At 56.2% G+C, this 21,298-nt stretch overlaps 1 protein-coding gene across 3 annotated transcripts in view; it reads left to right on the top strand.

The window, feature by feature from the left end:
- CCDC102A (coiled-coil domain containing 102A) overlaps positions 1-21,298 on the top strand; it is a 65,659-nt gene that overhangs the window by 22,575 nt on the left and 21,786 nt on the right. For all 3 annotated transcript variants that reach the window (XM_054048771.1, XM_054048770.1, XM_054048772.1), the window contains exons 3-6: positions 12,763-13,797; positions 16,556-16,773; positions 17,832-17,940; positions 18,620-18,736. In XM_054048771.1, coding sequence (XP_053904746.1) covers positions 13,198-13,797; positions 16,556-16,773; positions 17,832-17,940; positions 18,620-18,736 — 1,044 coding nt within the window. In that variant the 5' untranslated portion in view covers positions 12,763-13,197. The remainder of the gene's footprint in view (positions 1-12,762; positions 13,798-16,555; positions 16,774-17,831; positions 17,941-18,619; positions 18,737-21,298) is intronic.

The raw sequence follows: 21,298 nt of genomic DNA, 5'->3' as shown, positions 1-21,298 counted from the left end.
TTATTCACTCTGATTTAAGGTTTCGCTTGACAGTAATACATTTTAATGTTTTTAGAAGGTCTCTTTCTATAAGTCTAATATATAACTCAACTATTGTTGTATGTCAAGTAAACAAGAAACCAACAGAATCTGAGGCTGTAAATGGGGCTGGATGCGGATTATTCTTGCTCACGTGCACAGGGCTAAACTGCTCCCCGGGGCTAGACATGCTGAATAGCCCCTTACTCCACAGGTTGCCCCATTGAAACCAATGGGACCCCTTGCACGAGTAAGTGCTTGCCAATGTGAGCAAGGGTCTCCACAGACTGGCCCGGCTATGCAGCCAGGTGGGAATTCTCCCCTCCAAGGGCTGTCTGGCAGAGCCCGTATTGGAGAGGGGCCACTGGGCAGGGTGGACCAGTGTCCTGAGGGGTGCAGAGAAGCCTTTCTCACACGCCTGGCTAGTGTGTCTTGCTCAGGGTAAACCAGCCACCGGGGGGGGTCGGGAAGGTATTTTTCCCCAGCTCAGATTGGCAGGGACCGTGGGGGATGGGGTCACCTTCCTCTGCAGCATGAGACACGATTCTCCTGCTGGGATCATCTGGGCATAGCCGACTTAATCAATCCTCTGCTGAGGCCGAGGCCTCGGGCTTTGCTGGCACCTTGGTCCCACCTGCTCTCTGCTTGTGGCCCTCGGCAGTTTTTTTTCCTGAGGACTGAAATGCTTTAGTCTAACTGAAGTCCTTGGGCTCCGTGTGGGGTATCTGGGTGAAACTTAGTGGCCTGTGATGTGCAGGAGGTCAGACTAGGTGATCTAATAATCCCTTCTGGCCTTAAACTCTGTGTGTCCTTCAGGCCTGCCGACAGCAATTCTAGGCCCCAGGGCCAGAGCTGTCCCTAGGGGGGTGCGGGGCCTGGGGCGCAAGTGACGTATCCATCACTTCTGGGACCGACTGCGCTATCCAATCACACTGGCCCATGGGGACCCCCCCAAGCATGGGGCCCAAAGCAGGTGTGCACACCTAGGAGCCCTGCAGCCCACCCAAGTGATTTAAAAGGGCCTGGGGCTCCCGGCCACCGTGGGCCCTTTTAAATCGCCCAGGCCCCTGGGCAGTTGCCCACCCCGTCGGCAGGCCTGGCCTCCTTCTGCAGGGTGGAGCAGGGCCCTCTAGCAGGTGCAGGCTGGTGTATATTGGGGGATGAGCATAGGTAGATCTCAGTGCCCCATCCCCACGTCTGGCATTCGTATGGAGGACTGAGACCTGTAGCTGGCTGCTGTGTCCATCTGTTTCTGGGCTGCCCAGGGCAGTTAAGCAGCTTTAAGTGATTAGGGACGGTGACAGCTGTGGGCTGACTGTCCTCTGGACCCTGTACTTATCCAATTATGACTCTCCAGCACCCTCCCATTGGGGTTTCCTGGAGCGGTTTACCAGCTTGGCAGAGCCACAGGGCTGTGGTCACAGGTTCTTGGACTGAGAAAACCGTTCGGCTCCTGGGGCAGCAGCCCTGAAGTGTTACTGTCTGGCTCCGAAGCGAGGTCTTGGCGTAACAGGGCAGATTGGGCAGAACAGGCAAAGACCGCGGTGGTGGAGGCATCGAAGGGGTCGGTGCTATCGGAGGGATCACTGCGCATGGCAAGTGACCTGTCTTCTGGCTCAGCTCTGGGATGGCAGAGGCAGATGCGCATTGCGTTTTTATTTTGGTATTCTTCCACCTATGCTGCAAAAGTAGTCCCTCAAAATAGGGACAAAAATATGGTGGTAAAGGGCTTTCTTTCCTTGGCCCTTGTGCTTTTGGGTCAGGCACTCTACCCACAGCTGCAAGCTCCGCCCATGATGCCAGAGTAGCTGGATATTTCTGCTGCATTGGCAGGGATCGTTTAGAGTACTGATGGTTAGGTTCTGCTGGGTAGGTTTCAGGGATACACCTCAATGGGCCAAATACACCTCTCAGAGCTGTTGTTTCACGCTGCCTGTCTGCAGACTCAGGCAAACGCTGCTTGGTCAGGCCAGAGTTGGAAGGTTTCCTTTGTGTCCATAAAAGCTAGGAATGTGATCATGCTTTTTAAAGAACGAACTCGCCAGTTCTGCAGAAAGCGGTGGGGCCAGCAGGGCCGTGCACTTCTGCTCCATTCAGAGTAGGGCTCTCGCCCGCCTACCGGGGGAGAGGAAAAGGGATGAGATCTCTCTCTTCCTGCAGTTTGCATTCACAGGGGAAAGAGGCGGCATCCCCCGGCCTGATCCTCCTCACTTTTGTACGTCTCTTTCGTGGGAGGAGAGGGACCAGGCTATGAGAAGCCATCACTTCTCTTCTGCGTGGGGGATGCTGGCGGGCTACAGGAGGCCACGCTTCAGGAAGACAAACGGGACCAAAGAATACATTCTTCATGTCCACTGGGCCTTGAGCTTCCTCCATCTCCTGCCCCCGCCCCGAATCCACCAGGGAGCCAGATTCTCAGCTAGTGTAAAGCTTTGAGTCGGAGCTACGCTGCTCCATGCCAGCAGAGCACTTTGCTCTGAGTTCTAAGTGCACAGGATGGGACAAGCGTCCCGCTCTGTAGCCCGGGAGCTGTCTCTGGCTATCTGCCTTCGGGAGTGACGGGGAGCACCTGTGTGTGCCGGGGAGCGGCGCTGTGCTGCGGAAAGGGTGTCGAGAGAGCTGTATAGCAGGCGGGAAGGCAAGAGCAGCACCAGGCCTCTGTTCTCTCCTCTTCCCTTCCCTCTGGGAGGGAGTGGTGGGGGGCTTGTGTTTTGGCAGTTGGCTGAAGCAATGTGGAAAATTGGCACAACCCCCTTTCCGTCCCAGGCCAGGCGCCCCCCTCCCCCATGTCTGCGTGCTGTCTGGCTGCTCGTGGCACTGTCCTTTCATGTGGGCAAAGCTACTTGGAAATGGGCAGATCTGCAACTAATTAGTGTGAGTTGCGGGTAGCTCGCTTCCCCCTCCGCGCAGGGATGGAGCCCAGAGCCAGGAGGAAAAGCCAGAGCCAGCCAGACTGCCCGCCCTCCTCCCCCAGCCCCTCTCCGGCTTTAGTGATGGGATTAACGGCTCTAGTGGAAACATTGGGAGAGCGCCCTCTGCCCCAAGTCGAGGATACAGGAGGAAACTATGTTGTGGTTTTGGGCTTTGATCCACTGCAGAACCGTTCCAAGAGAAGCTTCCAATGGGCTTCCTTCCCCCTCCCCTACACTCATCCCCTTAGACACATGTGTGTCCCTGTCCCCCCCGCACACACATCTTCTGCCTTTCTCCCCTCCCTTCTCTCCCCAGGCTTGTATGTTGGCACTGCCGCACAACCGAGAAGGTGCCCCATTCCAGGCTTTCCATCTCATCCCTTTGTGTTGTTTTTTTTTTTTTTTTCCACAACCATCAGAGCTAGAACCTTTCTCTCTTTTATAAATAGAAAGCTGAGATTCCCATGGACTCCAGGAGCTGGGCCTTTAAAAATTAGCTCCCTGAGAGTTGGCAACAGCAATGTGTCCTGCCAGGGGACATTGTGAATTATTGCTATTTATTATGGTCGTGCCTGTAGGCTTCAAGCAGGGATCCAGGCCACATTGTACTAGGCCCTTTCCCGACATATAATGAAGAGGCAGTCCCTGCCCCAAACAGCTTCCAATCTAAACAGGTCCTGACTATACAATAAGGGTTAATTTCCAGCTGTGAAGTGAAGCTTGCAGGTGTTAGAACATCTGGCTTGCTCTCTGGTGTGGGAATCCCAGCTCCTCTGTTGGTCCCGCTAACCTTTGCCGTAGCCTCTCTGTAGTAGCTACAGCTTGTTCCAACATGCCCATCTCTTTTCCTTGTCCACCGAGCCAAAAAGTAGTTCACTGCCTACCGTATGGCACTAGCAGATTTCCCAGAGAGTCGCTTTCTTCCGGCACTGAACAAGGAGCTCTATTAGAATCAATAAAATTGTGTTGGTGCCTAATTCCCATTGACTTTCAATAGGAGCAAGGTGCCTAACTACCTTTGGAAATCTTCCCCATTGTTCCTAAAGCCCTGCTGTCTCCCAGTCTCAGCTTCACCACAGAGCTTCTACCTTGAACCTTCACCAGCTCCCTCTCCTGCTTGGCTTCCTCCTGGAGGACTCGTCTTCTCCCCTCAGCCATGCAAAGCATGCTCACTTGCATGCCCTCATGAGACAGGCTGCGTTGTCTTGGGGGGCATACAGCTGTGGCTGAGATTCACGAGACCTGCGTTCTTTTCCTGACCCTGCCACCAACTCCCTGCCTCACCCTGGGCCCATTTTTTTGGCCTTTCTGTGGCTGTTTCCCCCACTGTACAATCAAGATAATATGCCATAGACACATGCAGCTACCTCCTGCACCCTCCATTCTCTGAGTACAGTCCTAAGCATTAATCTACAGCACACGCTCGTCCCTTCGTAGGGTGTTACCCCGCAGCGCAAACTCCCGCGTGCTGCTGGCCTGTTGGATTTAGTTAGCGAGCTGAATGTTTGTGCTGACGCAGGGCAGGAAATGGGATGTTTTGATTTAAACCCCGTGTCCTCTTCCTGCACAAGCTGTGTGGTATCGTCACGTCACCCTTGGCTGTCATTTTCCCCTTTCTGTGCCTCTCTTTCCTCCCCGTTACGATGGGGATAATAATGCCCAGGGGCAGTAGGGGGTGGGAAAACTTGGTTCATTATCGTCTGTAACGGGCTTTGAGCTCCTCGGGGCGGATGGGGCTGTACATCTTTCCAAGATCATTATTTCCCGCTCCATCATCCATCACAGAGCAGGCCCCCCGGAGACTGAACTCCTGGGTTCTCTTCCTGGTTTGAGGGATGCGCGAGGCTCTTGGCCTACATTCTGTGAGATGCACTCCGATGCTGCAGTGACAGGTGCCGTATGAAAGGATGTGATCATAACTCCTGGCTCTGCCACTCACCTGCTGCATCGTCCTGGGCAAACCCTCCTCCCCCTCTGCTTCTCCAGCTGTAGAACAGGAAGAATGATGCAGCATCCGCTTATGTGAGATGCCTGGGCAGCACCAAGGATAGTGGGGCAAGCTGGAGGGCCGATAATCAAGAAGCACTAGGCAGATAATCTCCCTAGACCTTGTGGGGCTTGGTGACCTTAGCTGGGGATGTGCAAAGCACGTTGAGATCCTTGGATGAAAAGGCTAGAGCCAGGCAATGTACCTGTTATAAATAAGGAAAAGCCTTATCCTTGTGCCCCTGCCCTTAGGGCTTTGATCCCGTTCTCCCAGGGGGAGCAGGACAGGACCTTTGGGGAGAAGCTGAGCAGAGAACCCGCACACTCATTGCACGAGTCAGACGTGAGGGCATAGAGTCAGTATGGGGAGGGTTGCTGTGGGAGTGGCCAGATGCCCGGGTTTAATGGAGTGGGGAGAGCAGGGGTCAGAGGTTGGGAGAGTTTATCTGGGTTTGTTCTTTGGACAAAGGCAGACAGTGCTGTGACCGCTGTTCCCGAGAGCTGGGGAGAGGGAGGAGTTAATGAATGAATTAGTAACTTACTGGAGCTGCAGCGTTTGAAGTGGGTGAGAAGGGGAGAGGAGGCAGGCCGGGGCAGAGCTCCTGCAGGTAAGTTGGGGGTTCCTCTCCCTGGGGGAGGCACTGCGGCCAGCATTTGGGGTGTCCTGCGGGTGGCGTCTCACCCCTCAAACAGCTCGCCAGGCCCTGGCCCGGGAGCAGCTCTGCGGCATGGGCAGCGTGGGCACAGCCAGACGCTCTGTGGGTGCTCGGTGTGCATGGCTGCTGAACTGGCAGGGGAGTGCTGCCCGCTCTGCCTAGGGATGGCAGAGATCATAGGGCCTGCTGGGGGCAGCGAGGGAGGGAGGTGCAGACAGATGAACCTCTGCTCTGAGCATCGCTGTATAACCACCAGCTAAAGCAGCTCGGGGCAGGTCAGCGACAGCCTGGTCCCAGCATCAAACGCGGAAGATCCACTCCCAGTCTCTGAACCCACGGGCTAGTCGGCCCAGATTGGCTCCCCTTGGCATTCCCCGCATGAGCGCCCTGGGGAGCGGCGTTCCCTGCTCTGGGGAGGTCCCCGGCTTTGATGTTTCTCGGGCACGTTCCTGTTAGGGAGAATATTGCTTCGTTTTTTACTGCGATTCCCTCCGCAGCCATCTGTTGCCATCGCCACACTCTGAATGAGGCCTATTCACCCTCCGGCTGTATTACCTCCAGTGATTTATGCCCCCAGACTTAACAAGCACACCCTTCCCTAGCAGCCCCTCCCATGGCATCCTGGGGGCAGTGGAAGACAGGGAGGGGGAGAGAGTAAGTGGGGGGCAGGGTGAAAGCCACATAGAGCCTGGATCAGCTGAACTCTGTAAAAACTTTATGGCCAAGGCGTGAGCAAAGAGATGGTGAAAGTGGAAGAGGGCTCAGATGCCATGGTGATGGGGTAGTGTGCAGAACAGATGAAGGGGAAGAGAGAGGAATAGAGGGGGGGAGCAAACTAGGGAGAAAGAGAGGGAGGTAAAGGAAAGAAGATGCTGGGGAAAGCTGATGGTCGTTAGTCATCTGGCGCCGTAACTGGGTGCTACAGGCAAGGGAGCATAGATATCCAGCGCAGACCATCGGCACAGACCCTCACCTGGTGTGAACCTATTGACTTCACTTCCCTCTGTAGACCTTACTGGGGCCAATCCAATGTACACTGGCTGAGGATCTGGCCTCGTGGTGGAGGCGCGAAGTCGAGCATGGGAGAAGGAGATGCCGGGAGCAGCGAGGAGAGGGGCGCGGCTGGGGCCTAGGGAGGGGGAGGTTACAAAGGGGGACCTGAGAGCAGAGCCCTGAAGCTTTTCCAAGGCGCAGAACTTGCCCCGCGTGAGGAAGAGGAAGGGAAGCCAGTGCAGATTCCCCGGGCTGACCTGGGGAAAGTGGCTCTGGCCAGCCGTGGCTTGGACAGATCGCAGGGAGCAAGGCGGGCGGAGAGGAAGGGGCGGTTGTGTTGGAGGTGAGGTGTTGCCAGGGGCATGGAGACAAGTTGTGGAGGTGGGGCTAGAAAAGGAGCGAGGTAGTGTTGAGGGAAATGCCATGGACACCCACTGCAGTCAATGGCAAGATTCCCACCGACTCCGTTGGGACCAGGATTTGGCCCAGAAAATGTGTAGGACAAGCTGAGCATGTGCACAGCCAGCCGCCGGTGAGCAGAGGGACCCTGGCTGACGGAGCCGGGCTGCGATGCTCTGACACCGCCTGTCCTCATGTTGCCGCGGCAGAAGCCTGTGCAGCGAGCTATGGGGAGGGATGAGGAACCAGGGCCTCTGCAGCGAACTCCGGCGTGCTGGTCTCCAGGCCTGGCTGTAAATACAAAGCAGGATTCCTGAGGGCAGCGGGAAGCAGCTGTGGTTTTCTCAGCCACGAGGAGCCAGTGGAAGTGGCTTCAGGGATCAAAGAGAGGTCATGTGCCAGGAGCTGTGGCCAAGTGAAATGGCGATTCTCTGGCCGGCTAGGAGGTTGGAACCGTTCCTTGCTTCTGGGTCTGGCACCTGGAGACTGGGCGCCGGTCACGTGCTCTGCCTGGGGCTGCGCCTTGAAGCCAGTGAGTGGCTAAAGCTAGCGCAGAGCGCCGCTGCCCACGTGGGAAGCCCTGTCCTGCCGCAGCACGTAGACCAGTGCTCTGTGACCTGCTCTGGCTGTTGGCTTCTGGGTGGCACCAAGGTGTTGGCTCCGACCTGTAGAGCACTCAGAGGCTTATATCTCTCTCCTTGAGAGGCTGCCCGTTACCCCCGCACGCTGAGTTCAGCTGGGGTGCTGACGCTAGGACGGGGTTCTCCATGAAGCCCCCCTCCCCTGCTTCCGGGCTGGAAGAGCTCGGTCCTGGTGGGTCTTTGGGTCAGAAAGTGCTGTCCAGGGAGGGCAAGGAGCTTCCTCTGTTCCCTTCAGCTGCCCTTAGGGGGTGTGGGGTTGCTGCTGGATTTCCTCCATCGCATTTGTAACTGGCGGCCGGGGGGGTGGAGAATAGGGGAGGCTGCCCTGGGGGTTTGAGAGAGCTACCTAAATACTACGTCTCTCTCCGTGCCCAGGGCGGGGGAGCGGGATCCCTCCCCACCCCCTGGCTGGCACAGAAGCTCGCTCCCGGCTCTCCTCAGCCAGGGGGATGGTTGTGCTGAACTGGGGCCTAGAGGGGCAGTGGTGGTAGTTAAGGGAAGAGCAGAGAGCGTGTGGCCCTGGGGGCTCTGAGGACTCTGCTCCTATAAAGGGTGGGCCAGGGCTGGGGTGCTGTGGAGATGGAGCGCTCTGGCTTACGGGCACTCTGATGGGGGCAGCACTTGGCATTGCTGACTAGTGACTTCCTTGGGGTCCCATCCTGTGCTGTTTGGCTGGCACATTGGGGGTGGGGACATAGTAAAGGGAGCAAATATGGCTAATGGGTGGCATCCTCAGGGCTTGGCCAAGGGCTGTGGGACAGGTGGCCGTCCCACATGGACCACATGGCTCGTGGTTTGCTGGTGAGTTGCACAGAGTGGAGAACTGGGTGTGAGGAGCAGTGCGAGGAAGGGCAGGTTTGCGCAGTGGCTGTGCCTCCTATGAGGAATCTGGGTGATGGAGCCATGAGGAGAGACCCCAGTTCTCTGGAGTAGGCTGCTGGGTTTTCCCAGGGCGTCACCAGCTCTTCAGTGAGTGACGTGGGTGGAGCAGTCCTGGTGAAGGTCACTTATTGGCTGGGGATGACTAGGCCGAGCAGGGGTGGGGCCTATTGACTATTGTAGTGGGAATTAGTATCCTTGTTTCCCTTCATAGCATGCTCACAATGCCACCGCTATCCCCATCGCTTACCCCTAGGTTTGCAGGGCAGAAATGGCCCCTCAGGCATGTGAGGTTGCACTGAATGGGAGCCGTCACTCAGCACACTGGGGTCTGCCTGTGGAGAAGCCACCTGACTCCCCGTCGCAGCAGGACACCCCCTCAGGAGACACCACTGCACAACTCGGTGGTGGGACAAACTTGTGATCCCGATAGGTGTGATCACGATTCCTGCTGCACCGGCGTGTTGCAATGGGATGGTGCCACCTTGCACCGGCACTGAATAGTGCTGGGATGGGACCTTTTATGGCCTCTGGGCCCTTTGAAGCCATAATCTTTTCAACTTGCACCTGGGCAGCCACCGGAGATGGGGAGCAGGAACCTCGATATAACATCTCATTGAACGGGTGCAGGCCCACCCCACAGCTAGTGCATTGCAGCGTCCGTGCTGGGAGCGAACCCCAATCCTGCTGTGGCACGGTTGGTGCTAAGGGCTCCTGTCCCTGAGGTGACAGCACTACCTCTCTGGGGCATGTTACAATGCCACCCCCATGGAAGAACGTTACAGTGAAACAGAGCAATGCCGGCCTATGGCTGTGGTTGGCTTGGAGGGGTGAAGAGGGAGGGAAGGCAAGAGAGTTCATGATCAAAGCATGCGCTGAACCCCACCTTCCCCTGCCCCGCCTCACTCGTGCAGGTTGAACCACGTCCTTCCACGCCAGGGCAAGGCAGATTCTGGCATTTGGCTGGAGTGACGCTTCCAAACTGGCCGTGAATCCAGCCTCCCTCCCCCACTCCCGTTTCCAAAGGCCCCTCAATTCTCTGTGTTTAGCCTGTCCCCTTTCCCCGTCACACGTGCATACACGCACCGGCCCTGGTGCCCAGCCACATTTAGGACCCCTTTGGTTTTGGCTGCGTCAGGTCAAATTTCGCCTCAGTCTATCCATGTGTGTGTGTGGAGAAGCACAGCTCTCCGCTTGGCAAGGGCCCCCTGAAGGGCCGTCCCTAGCCATTTGGGTGGCCTACGCACAGGGCCGGCTCCAGGCACCAGCTTGCCAAACAGGTGCTTGAGGCGGCCACTCTGGAGAGGGGCGGCACGTCCAGCTACTCAGCGGCAATTCAGCGGACGGTCCCTCAGTCCCGCTCGGAGCGAAGGACCTCCCGCCGATTGCGGCTTTTTTTTTTTTTCTTTGCACTGCTTGGGGCGGCAAAAACCCTGGAGCCAGCCCTGCCTACGCAGCCACAGGCCCCCCCCCACCCCGGGTCTGGGAGGCAGGAACTGCAGGGGGGCACTTTTGGGGGCTGCACAGGCCCAGAGTGGCCCGGGGGGTTAGTGGGGCTGGGAGCAGCCCGCTCCGCTTCCCTCGCCCCGGCCCCAGCCGTGTCGCTCAGGGAAGGGGGCTTGGGGGAAGGGATCTCTTCTCCCCCCCCCCCCCCCCCTGCACTCACCGGCAGCGGCGGGAAGCAGAACAGCCCAACCCCAGCCTGCTCTACTCTGCCAGCTGCGTCCCACCACCGGTGAGTCGGGGGGACCTTTCCCTTTCCCTAACCCCCCACCCCAGTGACATGGCTGGGGCCGGGGCAAAGGAAGCGGAGCGGGCTGGGGTCGCTCCACTTCCCGCCGCCGGCAAGTGCAGAGGGCATCCTTTCCCCAACCTCCCCGCACTCACCGGCGGCGGGCAGCAGAGTGCCGCGGCTGGGAGCTGGCAGAGTACAGCTGGCTTGGGGGGGGCTGCTCCACTTCCCGCTGCTGCCGGTGAGCGCGGGGTCGCTGGGGGAAGAGGTGGAAGGGGGGCAGAGTGGGGGGGAGGGTAAGAGGTGGGGCAGAGGGAGTTGTCCGGGGCCCCGCGCCCCCCCTAGGGACGGCCCTGGCCCTTGCAGTGGGCGCAGCCCGTGGGGGATAGGGCTGGTCGTGGGGCTGGTGCTGCCGCGTATGCAGCACGCATGCCTAAGCATGGGCCTGGCTCCCTGTAGCAATCCCCTTTCCAGAATGTTAGCTGCGGCTTTCGCCCCCAGATGGGCTGGGCTACCCGACCCTCCAGAGACACGTCCCAGCCAACCAGCTGCAGCCCACCTTGCCTTACAGAGCAAGCTCTCTGTCCCTGCCTCACCCCTGCCAGCAGAGACGCTGCGCAGCTGCCTCTGATGACAGGCTCTTGGCAGGCTCGCTAGCCGCAAATGGCACCTTGGCGTTGCCAATTCCTCGTGTACGTGTGTGCGTCTCTCACTCGCTCCATTTATATCCCTCTGCATTTGCTCGTCCCGCTGGCTGGGCACGCTTCCTGTGTGTGTGCTGAGAATCCTTCCCCCAGGCGCTGCTTTCTCCGCGCCCCCCGGAGCTAGCTCCAGCTCCTGGCCTGGGCCCCCTCGTCCTGGCTGCACCGTGGAATGCAGTACGACTCCACTTGCACACATGTGCCGCTGGAAGCTCTGCGAAGGCGTTTCCAAGAAACCCCAAGATGGGTGCAAACTGTGAGCTTCCAGCTCGGGTCAGAAAAGGGGACTGTGCAGAAAAGACACCTCTTTAGGCAGCAGCTTAACAAAAAGAAGGCCAAGAGGTGACTTGATGGTGGTCTATACAAATCTGTGATATTAGGGAGCAGATCAAGGCAAAACAAGATCCAGCAGCTGGAACAGGGACAAATTCAAATTGGAAATAAGATGCAACATCATTAACTGCTGGGAGAGCTCGCCAAGGGATGGGGTAGATGCTCCGTCTCTTGAGTCGTTAAATCAAGATGGGATGCTTTTCGGCAAGACACGTTCTAGCTTAACCACAAGTTGCTGGAGAGAAGAAGAATTCCCTCCATTACAGGAATCGCTGGGGGAAACTCTCTGGCCTGTGTAATGCAGGAGGTCAGACTAGAATAGATCATCAAAATGGTCCCTTCCCACCTTGAAATCTATGACTGATCAGCTCCCTTTGTGTCTACTCTATTGGCAGAACACGTTTTTACTCTTCTTAGCCTGGGAAGGTGAGTCAGGTTCTATTCTGGTTGGCACATCAATAGAATTTCAGGCTCAGTTCTGACCGGAGACTCTTTTCCGTTGGTAGTGGAAGGGGTAGAAAGGATGTAGTTGGATTTCTAGATTCCAGGCAGACTGGGCAGGGCTGGCACGTTTTAGCTTGTGCACTGGAAATTGCTGAGGGAGCGAATGTTAATACGGTCATGTTGTCCTGTATAGAAGCATAGGGCGAAGAGCCTTCAGGAGGTCATCTAGTCCAGCCCCCAGTGCTGAGGCAACAGAAAGTTTACCTAGACCATGGTATCATCCCTATGGAAATTGCTGCAGGAGACCTTTGGAGTGAAGAGAGTGAGACAAAACCAAATTCCTTTCCATAATATTAGATCAACGCGTTCACAAGGGGGCTCCCAATTTTGGGGGCTGCTCTTCGGAGGCCAGCTGGAGACACCTGGGGGCTGGTTTTCAGAGATGCTGAATCCCCACAACTCCCACTGGCTTCCACCAGAGTTGGGGTCGCTCAGCACCTCCTAGCAATGATGCCCTAGCTCTCTCATTTTGGGTATCCAAAGTTAGTGGCCGCTTGAAAATGTGACCAAGATTTTCAAACATGACCAGCAATCAGGGATGCCCGGTTTGAGACGCCTGAAAGGGGCATGATTTCAGAAAGCGCCAAGCGCCCACCCTCTGAAAATCCGCCTCCTTCAAGATGTCCCAAGTTGGGCCTCCAAAAACCTGAGGCCACCAGAATCACCGGTTACTTTTGGCCTGGGGCCTTAGTGAACAGCTAGCTGGGATCAGAACCGGAGCAGTGACTAGTTGCTGTCAATAGCCACAGCATTTCCAAGTGTCCACTACAGAAGCAGCAAAGCACCAGTATGTCCCTTCCCAGTTGTCCTCTCTCCCATGATGCCCAGTTTGGTGCTAGGTGGCCTCTTGCCCTTCCCCTCGATAGGTCCCCCTTCGATCAATCCAAAGCTATGCATCGGGGTGTTGCTACCGGAGCTTGAGGGGTGAGATGAGAAGTGCAAAGTCCTGGGTTGGGTTGAGGAACAAGCAGCTGTTTGTACGTCTCATCTTTCTCCTCCTCCTTTCAGGGCTCCAGGATCATCTCGTCACCTGAGAAACTAGCCCAGCAAGAAAAGTGTCTCCCACGCATGAAAACAAGAGCATGACGACCCTCCGCTGCCAGCTGTCTCCCAGCGAGGAGGTAGCAGGCCGTTCCCCTTCCGCTGGGGTGCCGTCTGCTGTGCCTCTCAGGGGCTAGGCAGCGGAGTCTGGATCATGTCTGCCCTTCTTCGTCTGAGGCACCTTTTGGAGGGGGTCTGGCTGCTCAGCCCATCATGCCTGGCCTGTTTCTGACCTGGGATAGATAGGGCTCCCCTTGATCTAATGCTGTAACTGCTCCCTGTTGTATGTTTGTGCACAGCAAGTCTGGGTCCAGCATTCCCCACCGCTTGCCCAGTGGCAGTAGATGAGAGAGGACTTGCTGTAACCCAAAATCTGAGAGGTGGACTTGCCCCTCGGCCGCCATGAGTCAAAGCACCAGCTCTCGCCTGGCAGACTCACCTCAGCTCTCCAGGACCAGCCTCCTCAACATCCTCGGCAGCCCCCAGCCCGAGACGATGAGCCTGCCGGACTCCATGCCCCCCACCCCGAAGAGCGGCACGCCCTCGCCGGGGCCGCCCCAGCTCCCCCTGCTGGGCGCCGTGTGTCTGGACGGGGACTGGGAGAGCCGGGAGGAGCTCCGGCTGCGGGAGCTGGAGGAGGCCCGGGCCCGGGCGGCCCAGATGGAGAAGACCATGCGCTGGTGGTCGGACTGCACCGCCAACTGGCGGGAGAAGTGGAGCAAGGTGCGGGCGGAGCGCAACAAAGCCCGGGAGGAGGTGCGCCAGCTGCGGCAGAAGCTGGAGACCCTGACCAAGGAGCTGACCAGCCTGAAGCGGGAGCGGCAGGAGGTGCTGAACGAGAACGAGCAGCTGGGCAAGGAGGTGGCGCGGCTGAAAGGGGAGAGCGAGGAGGAGCAGGAGAAGGAGCTGGACAACAGGATGGCCTCGGAGAAGGAGAACGAGGGCTCCCAGGAGCAGGAACCCGTGCGGGATGTGGGCTCCGATAAGCTGAGTAAAAATAAGGTGAGGTGGGAGAAGGGGACAGTTTCCATCACCCCCAGCGCATGCACGGCACCTTTGTGTGCAAATGGATGCGCCCGCAGGTAGACACGGCATGATCCAGTGGACAAGGCACTGGACTGGGAACCAGGGCTCTGTTCCAGGCTCAGCCCCTGGCCAGCTGGGTGATCTTGGACAAGTCAGTTCCCCGCTCCGTACCTCGGTTTCCCCATCTGTGACTAGGAGGGTCCATATGATCAGCCCCTTCTCCTTGGCTACTAACCCCCCTCCCGAACAGCTTCCACGGGCCTTGGGAGTGATGTTCGCTCTCAGAACGGGGTGTGTTTTTTTCAAAGCAGGCTAGACTCCTACGAGCCCTGGTGGTCCTGTCCCCTGCTTCCCCTCCCAGTCTCCCCCTTGCTCGGCCCGGTGCTAGCTGGGGGGCTCTGGGGTGGGACCAGCAGGGATTTTACAAGCTGTAACATTTCCAGTCGAGGAGCAAATGTATTTGCATTGTGGTTATCAGGGAACAGCCCTGTCCCTGCTAGAGGAGCCGGGTGGTTTGGTGCCTGTGTCCCAAGGCTATACTAAGAAGACCCAGCTGAGACTCTCCTCTCGACCCAGAGACACCAAATTCAGGATCCTCACCGGCTGGGGATTATCCCGAGTCCACTCACAGGCGGCGAGGAAATCTGTTTTGGGCTAGTCTCCTAGTGACTATACCCGGAGCCTGCTCCAGGTTCGTCTGCATCAAGGCAGGTGTACCTAGCATTTTCCATAACACCTGGCACTGTGGTGTCTCAGCCCTGAAACAGAAAGCCCATTCCAGGTGGGGGTAGAAATGAAGTTCTCCCAGAGGCAACTCTGTGCCCCGAGTCCCTTCGAAATGAGCAAGAACTCCACTCCGGGTTCTCCTTCTGCCAGGGGCTGTATCCTGAGCGCATTCCAAGGGGGGGCAGACACCAGATCCAGACTATTCCCCTTCATCCACATAACCCGCTAGCTATAAGGGAGGCCTCTCCCAGCCGGAGGCTGACACGAACGGCCAGCGTGTCTGAGAGCTGGAAGGGCAGCCAGAGGACTGGAGTTTTGTGCCTCTGCAAAACAGATCCTGGTTGTTCCTCTCTACTACCCTTGGGCAGACAGAGCGCACACAGCCGGTTAGGGGCAGGACAGCTCGGCATGCTCCCTTGCTTTGAGTTTAGCTTCATCTCACCATCCTGCTTAGTCTACCAGACCCCTCTGTCCCTTCCTCCTCCAGAGACAAGGGAGGGATCTATATAAAGGCATCAGGTCAGCTGTCCAGCTACGTGTCCTGCTTGTCGGATTGCTGCCTCCTCTTTTGTGCTGGACTAGGGGTGTGATCCTGATGTCTGAGGGCAAATCTCCATTCCTGGCCCCTGTCATGAATGCTTGGGTTGCCGGGTTTCATCTGCCAACATTTGGAAGCTATTCATAGTGGTATATGGGGGGGGAAAATAAAGTCATTACCACTCCACTGAAATGCACTCAATGGGGATTGTTTCCTGCAGGAGCAGAGTGAAAAATAATATTAATTTTGCTCAAGAAAATTAATAGGGATTGTCCCTCTTCAAAGGACCAGATGGCCTGTATCAAAAGAAATGCACTTGCAGGGTGCTGTGAATTAGAAGTAAAGGCCTGTTTGAATGGATCATTGAGCTGATGATTGTACATGCGCAAAAATCAGAACATTCAATGATACAGTTCCCACAGCAACTGTAATTTGCCACGGTGTTTCCCCCTCCAGTTCTATATGGGGTGGGGTGTTCATTTGAATGCCTTTCTAGATCTGAGTGATGGGACAGAGATGCAGAGGTTGTGGCGACCGTAACTTACCCGACACCTGGGTATGGAAAATCTCAAGCATGACATGCGGTTAACGAAGGTTTTTGCATTTAATTTCCTTATGTTCAAACAGTGTGAAGCCAATATGTTGATTGGACTCTGTACAGTCAAACAGTGCAGAATGCCTAAAATGCATTTTTGGGGAATGTGGCCTAGTGCAATGGTTTTCAAACTGTGGGTCGCGACCCAGTACTGGGTCGTGGAATGGAAGGGACTGGGTTGCGGCAGCTCTGGTCAGCACCATGAGCGGGCCATTAAAAGTCCTGTCGGCGGTGCTGCCCGGCTAAGGCAGTGTAGTCCCTACCTGTTCTGACACCGCGCTGCGCCCCGGAAGTGGCCAGCAGCAGGTCCATCTCCTAGGCAGGGGAGCCACAGGGCTCCGCGAGCTGCCCCCGCTCTGAGCACCAGCTCCACACTCCCATTGGCTGGTTCCTGGCCAATGGTAGCTGGGGGAGGCAGTGCCTGTGAATGAGAGCTGCACAGAGCCACTTGTGTGCCTTCGCCTAGGAGCTGGACGTGCTGCCAGGACAGGCAGGAAGCCTGCCTCTGCACCCCGGCTGTGCCGCTGACCGGTAGCTGCCAGAGGTAAGCCTGTGCCCCAATCCCCAGCCCTGAGCCCCCCCATACCCAGAGCCCCCTCCTGCACCCCAAACCCCTCATCCCCGGCCCCACCCCTGAGCGGCATTGACCCAGTTGAGCAAGGACCTTGGTGGGCCAATTCTTTCAGAAAAGGGGCTTGCCAGGGCCAGCCGCTAGGAGCTGGGCGAAGGTGGTGCCCGAGGAGACAGACTAGTGGGGAGGTGGGAAGGAAGTGACTGGATGGCTGTGTCTATCGCAGGATCTATCCTGGATGTTTGAAAAGCCCAATGGCTCGGGAGCGTGGTCATGCTGTTGACGATCCTCCGTGTCGTTCCAGGAGTTTGAGCTGATGGAAAACATCCTGAAGAGCAAACAAGAAGGGCCTGAGTGCTGGGACCAGCGGAGCTCAGTCAGCGTCCGGACGTCCTTCACTCGCCCGGAGAGGAACCGGCTGCTCTGGGAGGACATGAGCGTCATCGAGGAAGATGCCACCAAAGTGACTGCACTGAAGCTGAGGCTGGATGAGTCCCAGAAAGTGTTGCTCAAGGAGCGGGAGTGAGTGCTTCCTGTTGCATCACTTCCTGCCCTCTCACATGACACCCAGGGCAGGCCAGGGGGCTCATATTTAGTCTTGGCAGCTAAGTGCTGGACTTGAAACCTGCCTCAGGTTCCCTACGGTTTGCAAACCTCTCTAGAGGATCTGAGTCCAGCTTCAAACCATCCCCACGTGGCCTGGCTGCCCAGGTCATGGTCTCAGCCTGAGAGCAGGGGATGCTTGGTGCTTTCCAGAGTCTTGCTTTGAACTGGGGCAGCCATATGCACTCAAAACTCAAAGGGTGTGAATCCACATGGATCAACCCAAAGGGCAGGTTTGTGGAAACCAAACCCAGCATCGAAGCAGACGTCTGGGAAAAATGCAGTGCACTCAGTGTCAGGAGCAGTGGATGTTCCCTAAAAGGGGGGGGGGTCACCAGCGCCAGAACCATGGCCCTGGCTGTCACCCCTTCTCCCCAAGACGTTGCCCCCACGCCGCCCCTTCCCTTCCCCACGAGGCTCCACCCCCATGCCGTCTCTTCCTCTCCCCCCCCACTCCTGCGCCGCCTCTTCCCTCCAAGACCCCGCCCCCCTGCTCACTCCTCTCTGCCCCGCCCCGTCGCTCGTCCTTATGGCCCTCCCACTTTTAAAAGTGATGAGGCCCTGCCCCCCCGTTCCGATGCCCCAGCTCGGTTTCAGAACTCAGGTCCTCAGCTGCTGTCAAGCAGCCCAGCTCCACTGAAGTCAATGGCGTTTGGCTGATTTAGGCCAGCTGAGGCTCTTACCTGAATGCTTTAAGGGCCAAAGGATTTCTCCAGCACTCAACCCATGTAGCTGGGAGCTCTCTGGGGCCCGTGGGAGAAAATAGTCTCCCCCCCCCGACCCCCAGTCACAGAGCAGCCGTGGAATCACCCCATGGTGGCGACTGCAGCCTTTCGTGGCCACGGGAGGCCAGAGCTGTGGTTTTAAGGTGTTCTCCAAAAGAGGCCTCCCCTCTAGGAATGGACTGGACACCCCCATGTCTGGAGCCCTTCCTTGCCTCAGCCCTGCTAGAGCCGGCTCCCTGTTGTCTCTTCCAGGGACAAGCTGTCGCTCAGCAAGAGCATCGAGAAGCTGGAGGGCGAGCTCAGCCAGTGGAAGATCAAGTACGAGGAGCTGAACAAAAACAAGCAGGAAGTGCTGAAGCAGGTGGGCGAGCTCGTCTCTGTGGCCCTGGAGAGGAGCGGGGGCCCCTCATGCCCTGAAGGGCGCTCGTGTGTAGCGATCTCACTTGTGTGCACGTAGGCCTGCCCAGTCGAGGTGGCGGAAAACTCAGCCCGCGCTGCGGGATGGGGAGGTGGGGGCTGTTTCCATCACACCCTTCATTCCGTCATGTGTGCCCTGAGACCATTAGTACTTAATATCCACTAGGGGGAGCCTCTGCTCCAGGAAAACCTCCTGGTGCTGCACAGATGCTCTACTCTTGTGAATTCTCACCGTCAATCTGGCCAGGTATGCAGCCGGCCATGCCCGTGGTATCTGAGCTGCAAGGCACGGGAGGGACAGGTGGGGTTAGTGCAGAGGATGTTCCTTGCTGCCATGGGCAGTGACTCTGAGCCCACTCTGGCGTGCCAATGGCCCAGCGGATGCTATTTGCACAAGGCCAGAGCAGGTCTGTGGGAGAAGGAGGGTTGCCAGCACGGCTTGTGGCCTCACAGGTGGGTCCAGTTGAGAAGTGGATTTGAATGTCCTTGGGTACAACTAATCCCCGGCCCCCTTCTAGGTCTAAATCAGTCCCAAGCTGCTTCCCATTTTCCCCTCTGTTTGAGCCCAGGACTTGGTGCCAGTTTGGTTCTGTGGTGACCGCTCGGCGTCTGTCTCCCCACAGCTGAACATCCTGAAGGAGCTCCACCAGGATGAACTAGGGCGGATTTCGGAGGATCTGGAGGACGAGCTGGGGGCTCGCTCAAGCATGGACAAGAAGCTGGCAGAGCTGCGCACGGAGGTGAGAGCGAGCGAGGTGTGCGGGAGGATTGCAGCATCTCCCGGGTATGGCTGAGATTTTCAAAGCCTCCGGAAGATGTCTGGAAGCCCACTTTGCAGGAAGATGAATGAGAACTGGGCATTGTGACAGGGTACCCGTGGCTCCCGTCGTCTCGGCTCTGCACAGAGCGCTCGGAGATCTTCCTCATGCAGATACCACCATGCAGTTTATTTACAGGGTCTCTGTCAAGACTGAATCCCCACTCTGTCACTTCGAGTGCAGAAGGTGGGGGCCTGCAAGGATTCTAAAAATGAATACTGGCCACTTGTATTACACTCCCAAGGTTACAGCTTCTCTCTGACCTTGGCTTGGTAAATGCTGCCACCACCCAAATGCAAAAAAAACCCAACCCTTGGTCCCAGGAAGGAGCTCTTCAGAATTCCTCCCTGTGGGGTACCCTCAAGCCCTTTCACGCCCCCCTCTGGGGAAGAGCTGAGAAAGAAAACAAAGGAAATTAGCTGGTGGCAACAGCTGAACAACATGCACAACCCTCTTAGGACACCAAAAATCCTTAAAAAAGGTAAACTTTATTTTAAAAAAAGGAAAAAAATACATCTGGAACTTAGGCTTTTTGCTAGATCTTAAAAGAAACAATTACAAAAATTAAGCACCCAAAATAGCTTTCTTGGGGGTTCAGCTTAAAGGTTACAAGCAAACAAGCATCTGGGGTTAGCACAGAGGAGATCCACAAGCCAAAATAAAAAAAAAAACCTAATGCATCTATTTAAATGTGCCCTGTCCAATAATTTCTTCTAGGTATGGAAGATGAATTTTTATACCTGGTTCAAGCCTTACACAGCATTCCTGCTGCCCTCTGTTCCCCTCTTTCCCAGAAAGAGACAACACACAAAGAAAGAGAAGTTTTAAAAAGTTCTAGCCCTCCCATTGGCTCTTTTGGTCAGGTGCCCACTCCTTTTCCTTTACCTGGGGATCTTTGTTAACCCTTTACAGGTAAAGCAAGCAGAGAACAGCCACCAGGAGGGACTTTATAGCTAACTGGCTGGTTGGGTGTCCATAAAAGGAAGCTACACCCCCCCTCCCCCCTTCATTTATCACAGTCTCACTCCACCACCTTTTACATACTAGTGCTGTCACAGTATTTCCAGTGTTGTGCGGCTTTACTACCCCTTCCCCAAAGGTGGGAATGAAAAGGTCTCTCTTCCCAGGGAACTCCCTTTTGTCAGGCCCTCCTAGCCACTCCTTCTCTTGTGCTTCCCCCTGCTTGCACTTTTTTCCTGTGCTCTTTTTATCCAGCCTCCTTGTTAAGGGGCTAATTAACTCACTAGCGACCTAGCTGCAATTTGATCTGGTAATCAGGAACCCCTCTCCTTCATTTTTCCCTCCTGAGGTCCTCATTGGTTAAACAGTGGCCAGAGTGCTGGTTCAGTGGCTGATTCCCAGCACTCTGTCACAGGCAGCCACATCCCTTAGGTGGCTGTGACGGGTTTCCCCCCGGGGTGCCACCTGGAACTGGGTTACCACTGAGCCCACCTGACCTACCAGCCTGGGCTCCCTATAAACTGCACTGCTGTGGCAAACCTGCCAAGCCCTTTCCCAGGCTTCAGACTGCACTTTACCAGCACACATACAGGTCGGGCACACCAGCTGCAGCCACACACACAGATGCTGAGATCAGCTCTGCATGGGAAGGCTCAGCTAAAGAACTGCCCAGTTGCTCAAGTGCACTCCCCCCGCCCTTTGAAGGATAAACCCAAAATTATACCGTCTTGCACTGCACAGAGAACTGGACAGCGCGAGCTCATGAAATTTGCCCCCTCCCTCAGTGTGGAGAGGGATACACACAGCTTTCTGCCCCAAGTTATGATTTCAACACCCTGGTTTTAGACAAAATAAAAACAAGTGGATTAACTACAAAAGAGTGATGTTAAGTGATTCTAAGGGATAGCAAACAGATCAAAGCAGATTACCTAGCAAATAAAACAAAAACACAATCTAAGCTTAATATACTGAAGAAATTGACTGACTAGCAAATTCTCACCCTAATTGTTGGTTTAGGCAGTTTGCAGAGATTCTTGCTTGCAGCTTCAAACCCCAGGTATGCCTTTCACGGGCTAGAAATCCGTACAGCCTGAGTTCAGCCCTTCTCCTGCCGCTCAGTCCTTGTTTCTCAGGTTTTTCCAGCAGTCATCTTGGAGAGGGGGGGGGGGGGGGGGTCAGTGAAGGAGAACCACGATGATGTCGATGATGTCACTCCCCTGCCTAAAATAGCGTTTGCAAATGGCGGGAATCCTTTGTCTCCCCTTTAGTTCCCACGCCTCTCAATGGAAATTCTATGATGGCGTCCAGTACCAGGTGACTTGGTCACATGTCTCTGCAGGGCCCTAGCAGCCATGTGTCAGAGGCTGTTTGTAGTGTCCTCAGGAAGGCTTTCCGGTGGGAGACTAGCAGCTTCTAAGACCTATTGTTCTCCCTAATGGCCCTTCTCAGCCAGCCACCTAGACTGATTACACCTGGGGAATACCCACTAGGCAGCACATTTGTAATAGATGCATAGACAATATT

The sequence above is a fragment of the Malaclemys terrapin genome, chromosome 14 (assembly GCF_027887155.1).
Source record: "Malaclemys terrapin pileata isolate rMalTer1 chromosome 14, rMalTer1.hap1, whole genome shotgun sequence".
Classification (NCBI taxonomy): domain Eukaryota; kingdom Metazoa; phylum Chordata; order Testudines; family Emydidae; genus Malaclemys; species Malaclemys terrapin.
Note: the sequence above shows the minus strand (reverse complement) of the source record. Positions and strands in the feature narration are given on the sequence as shown.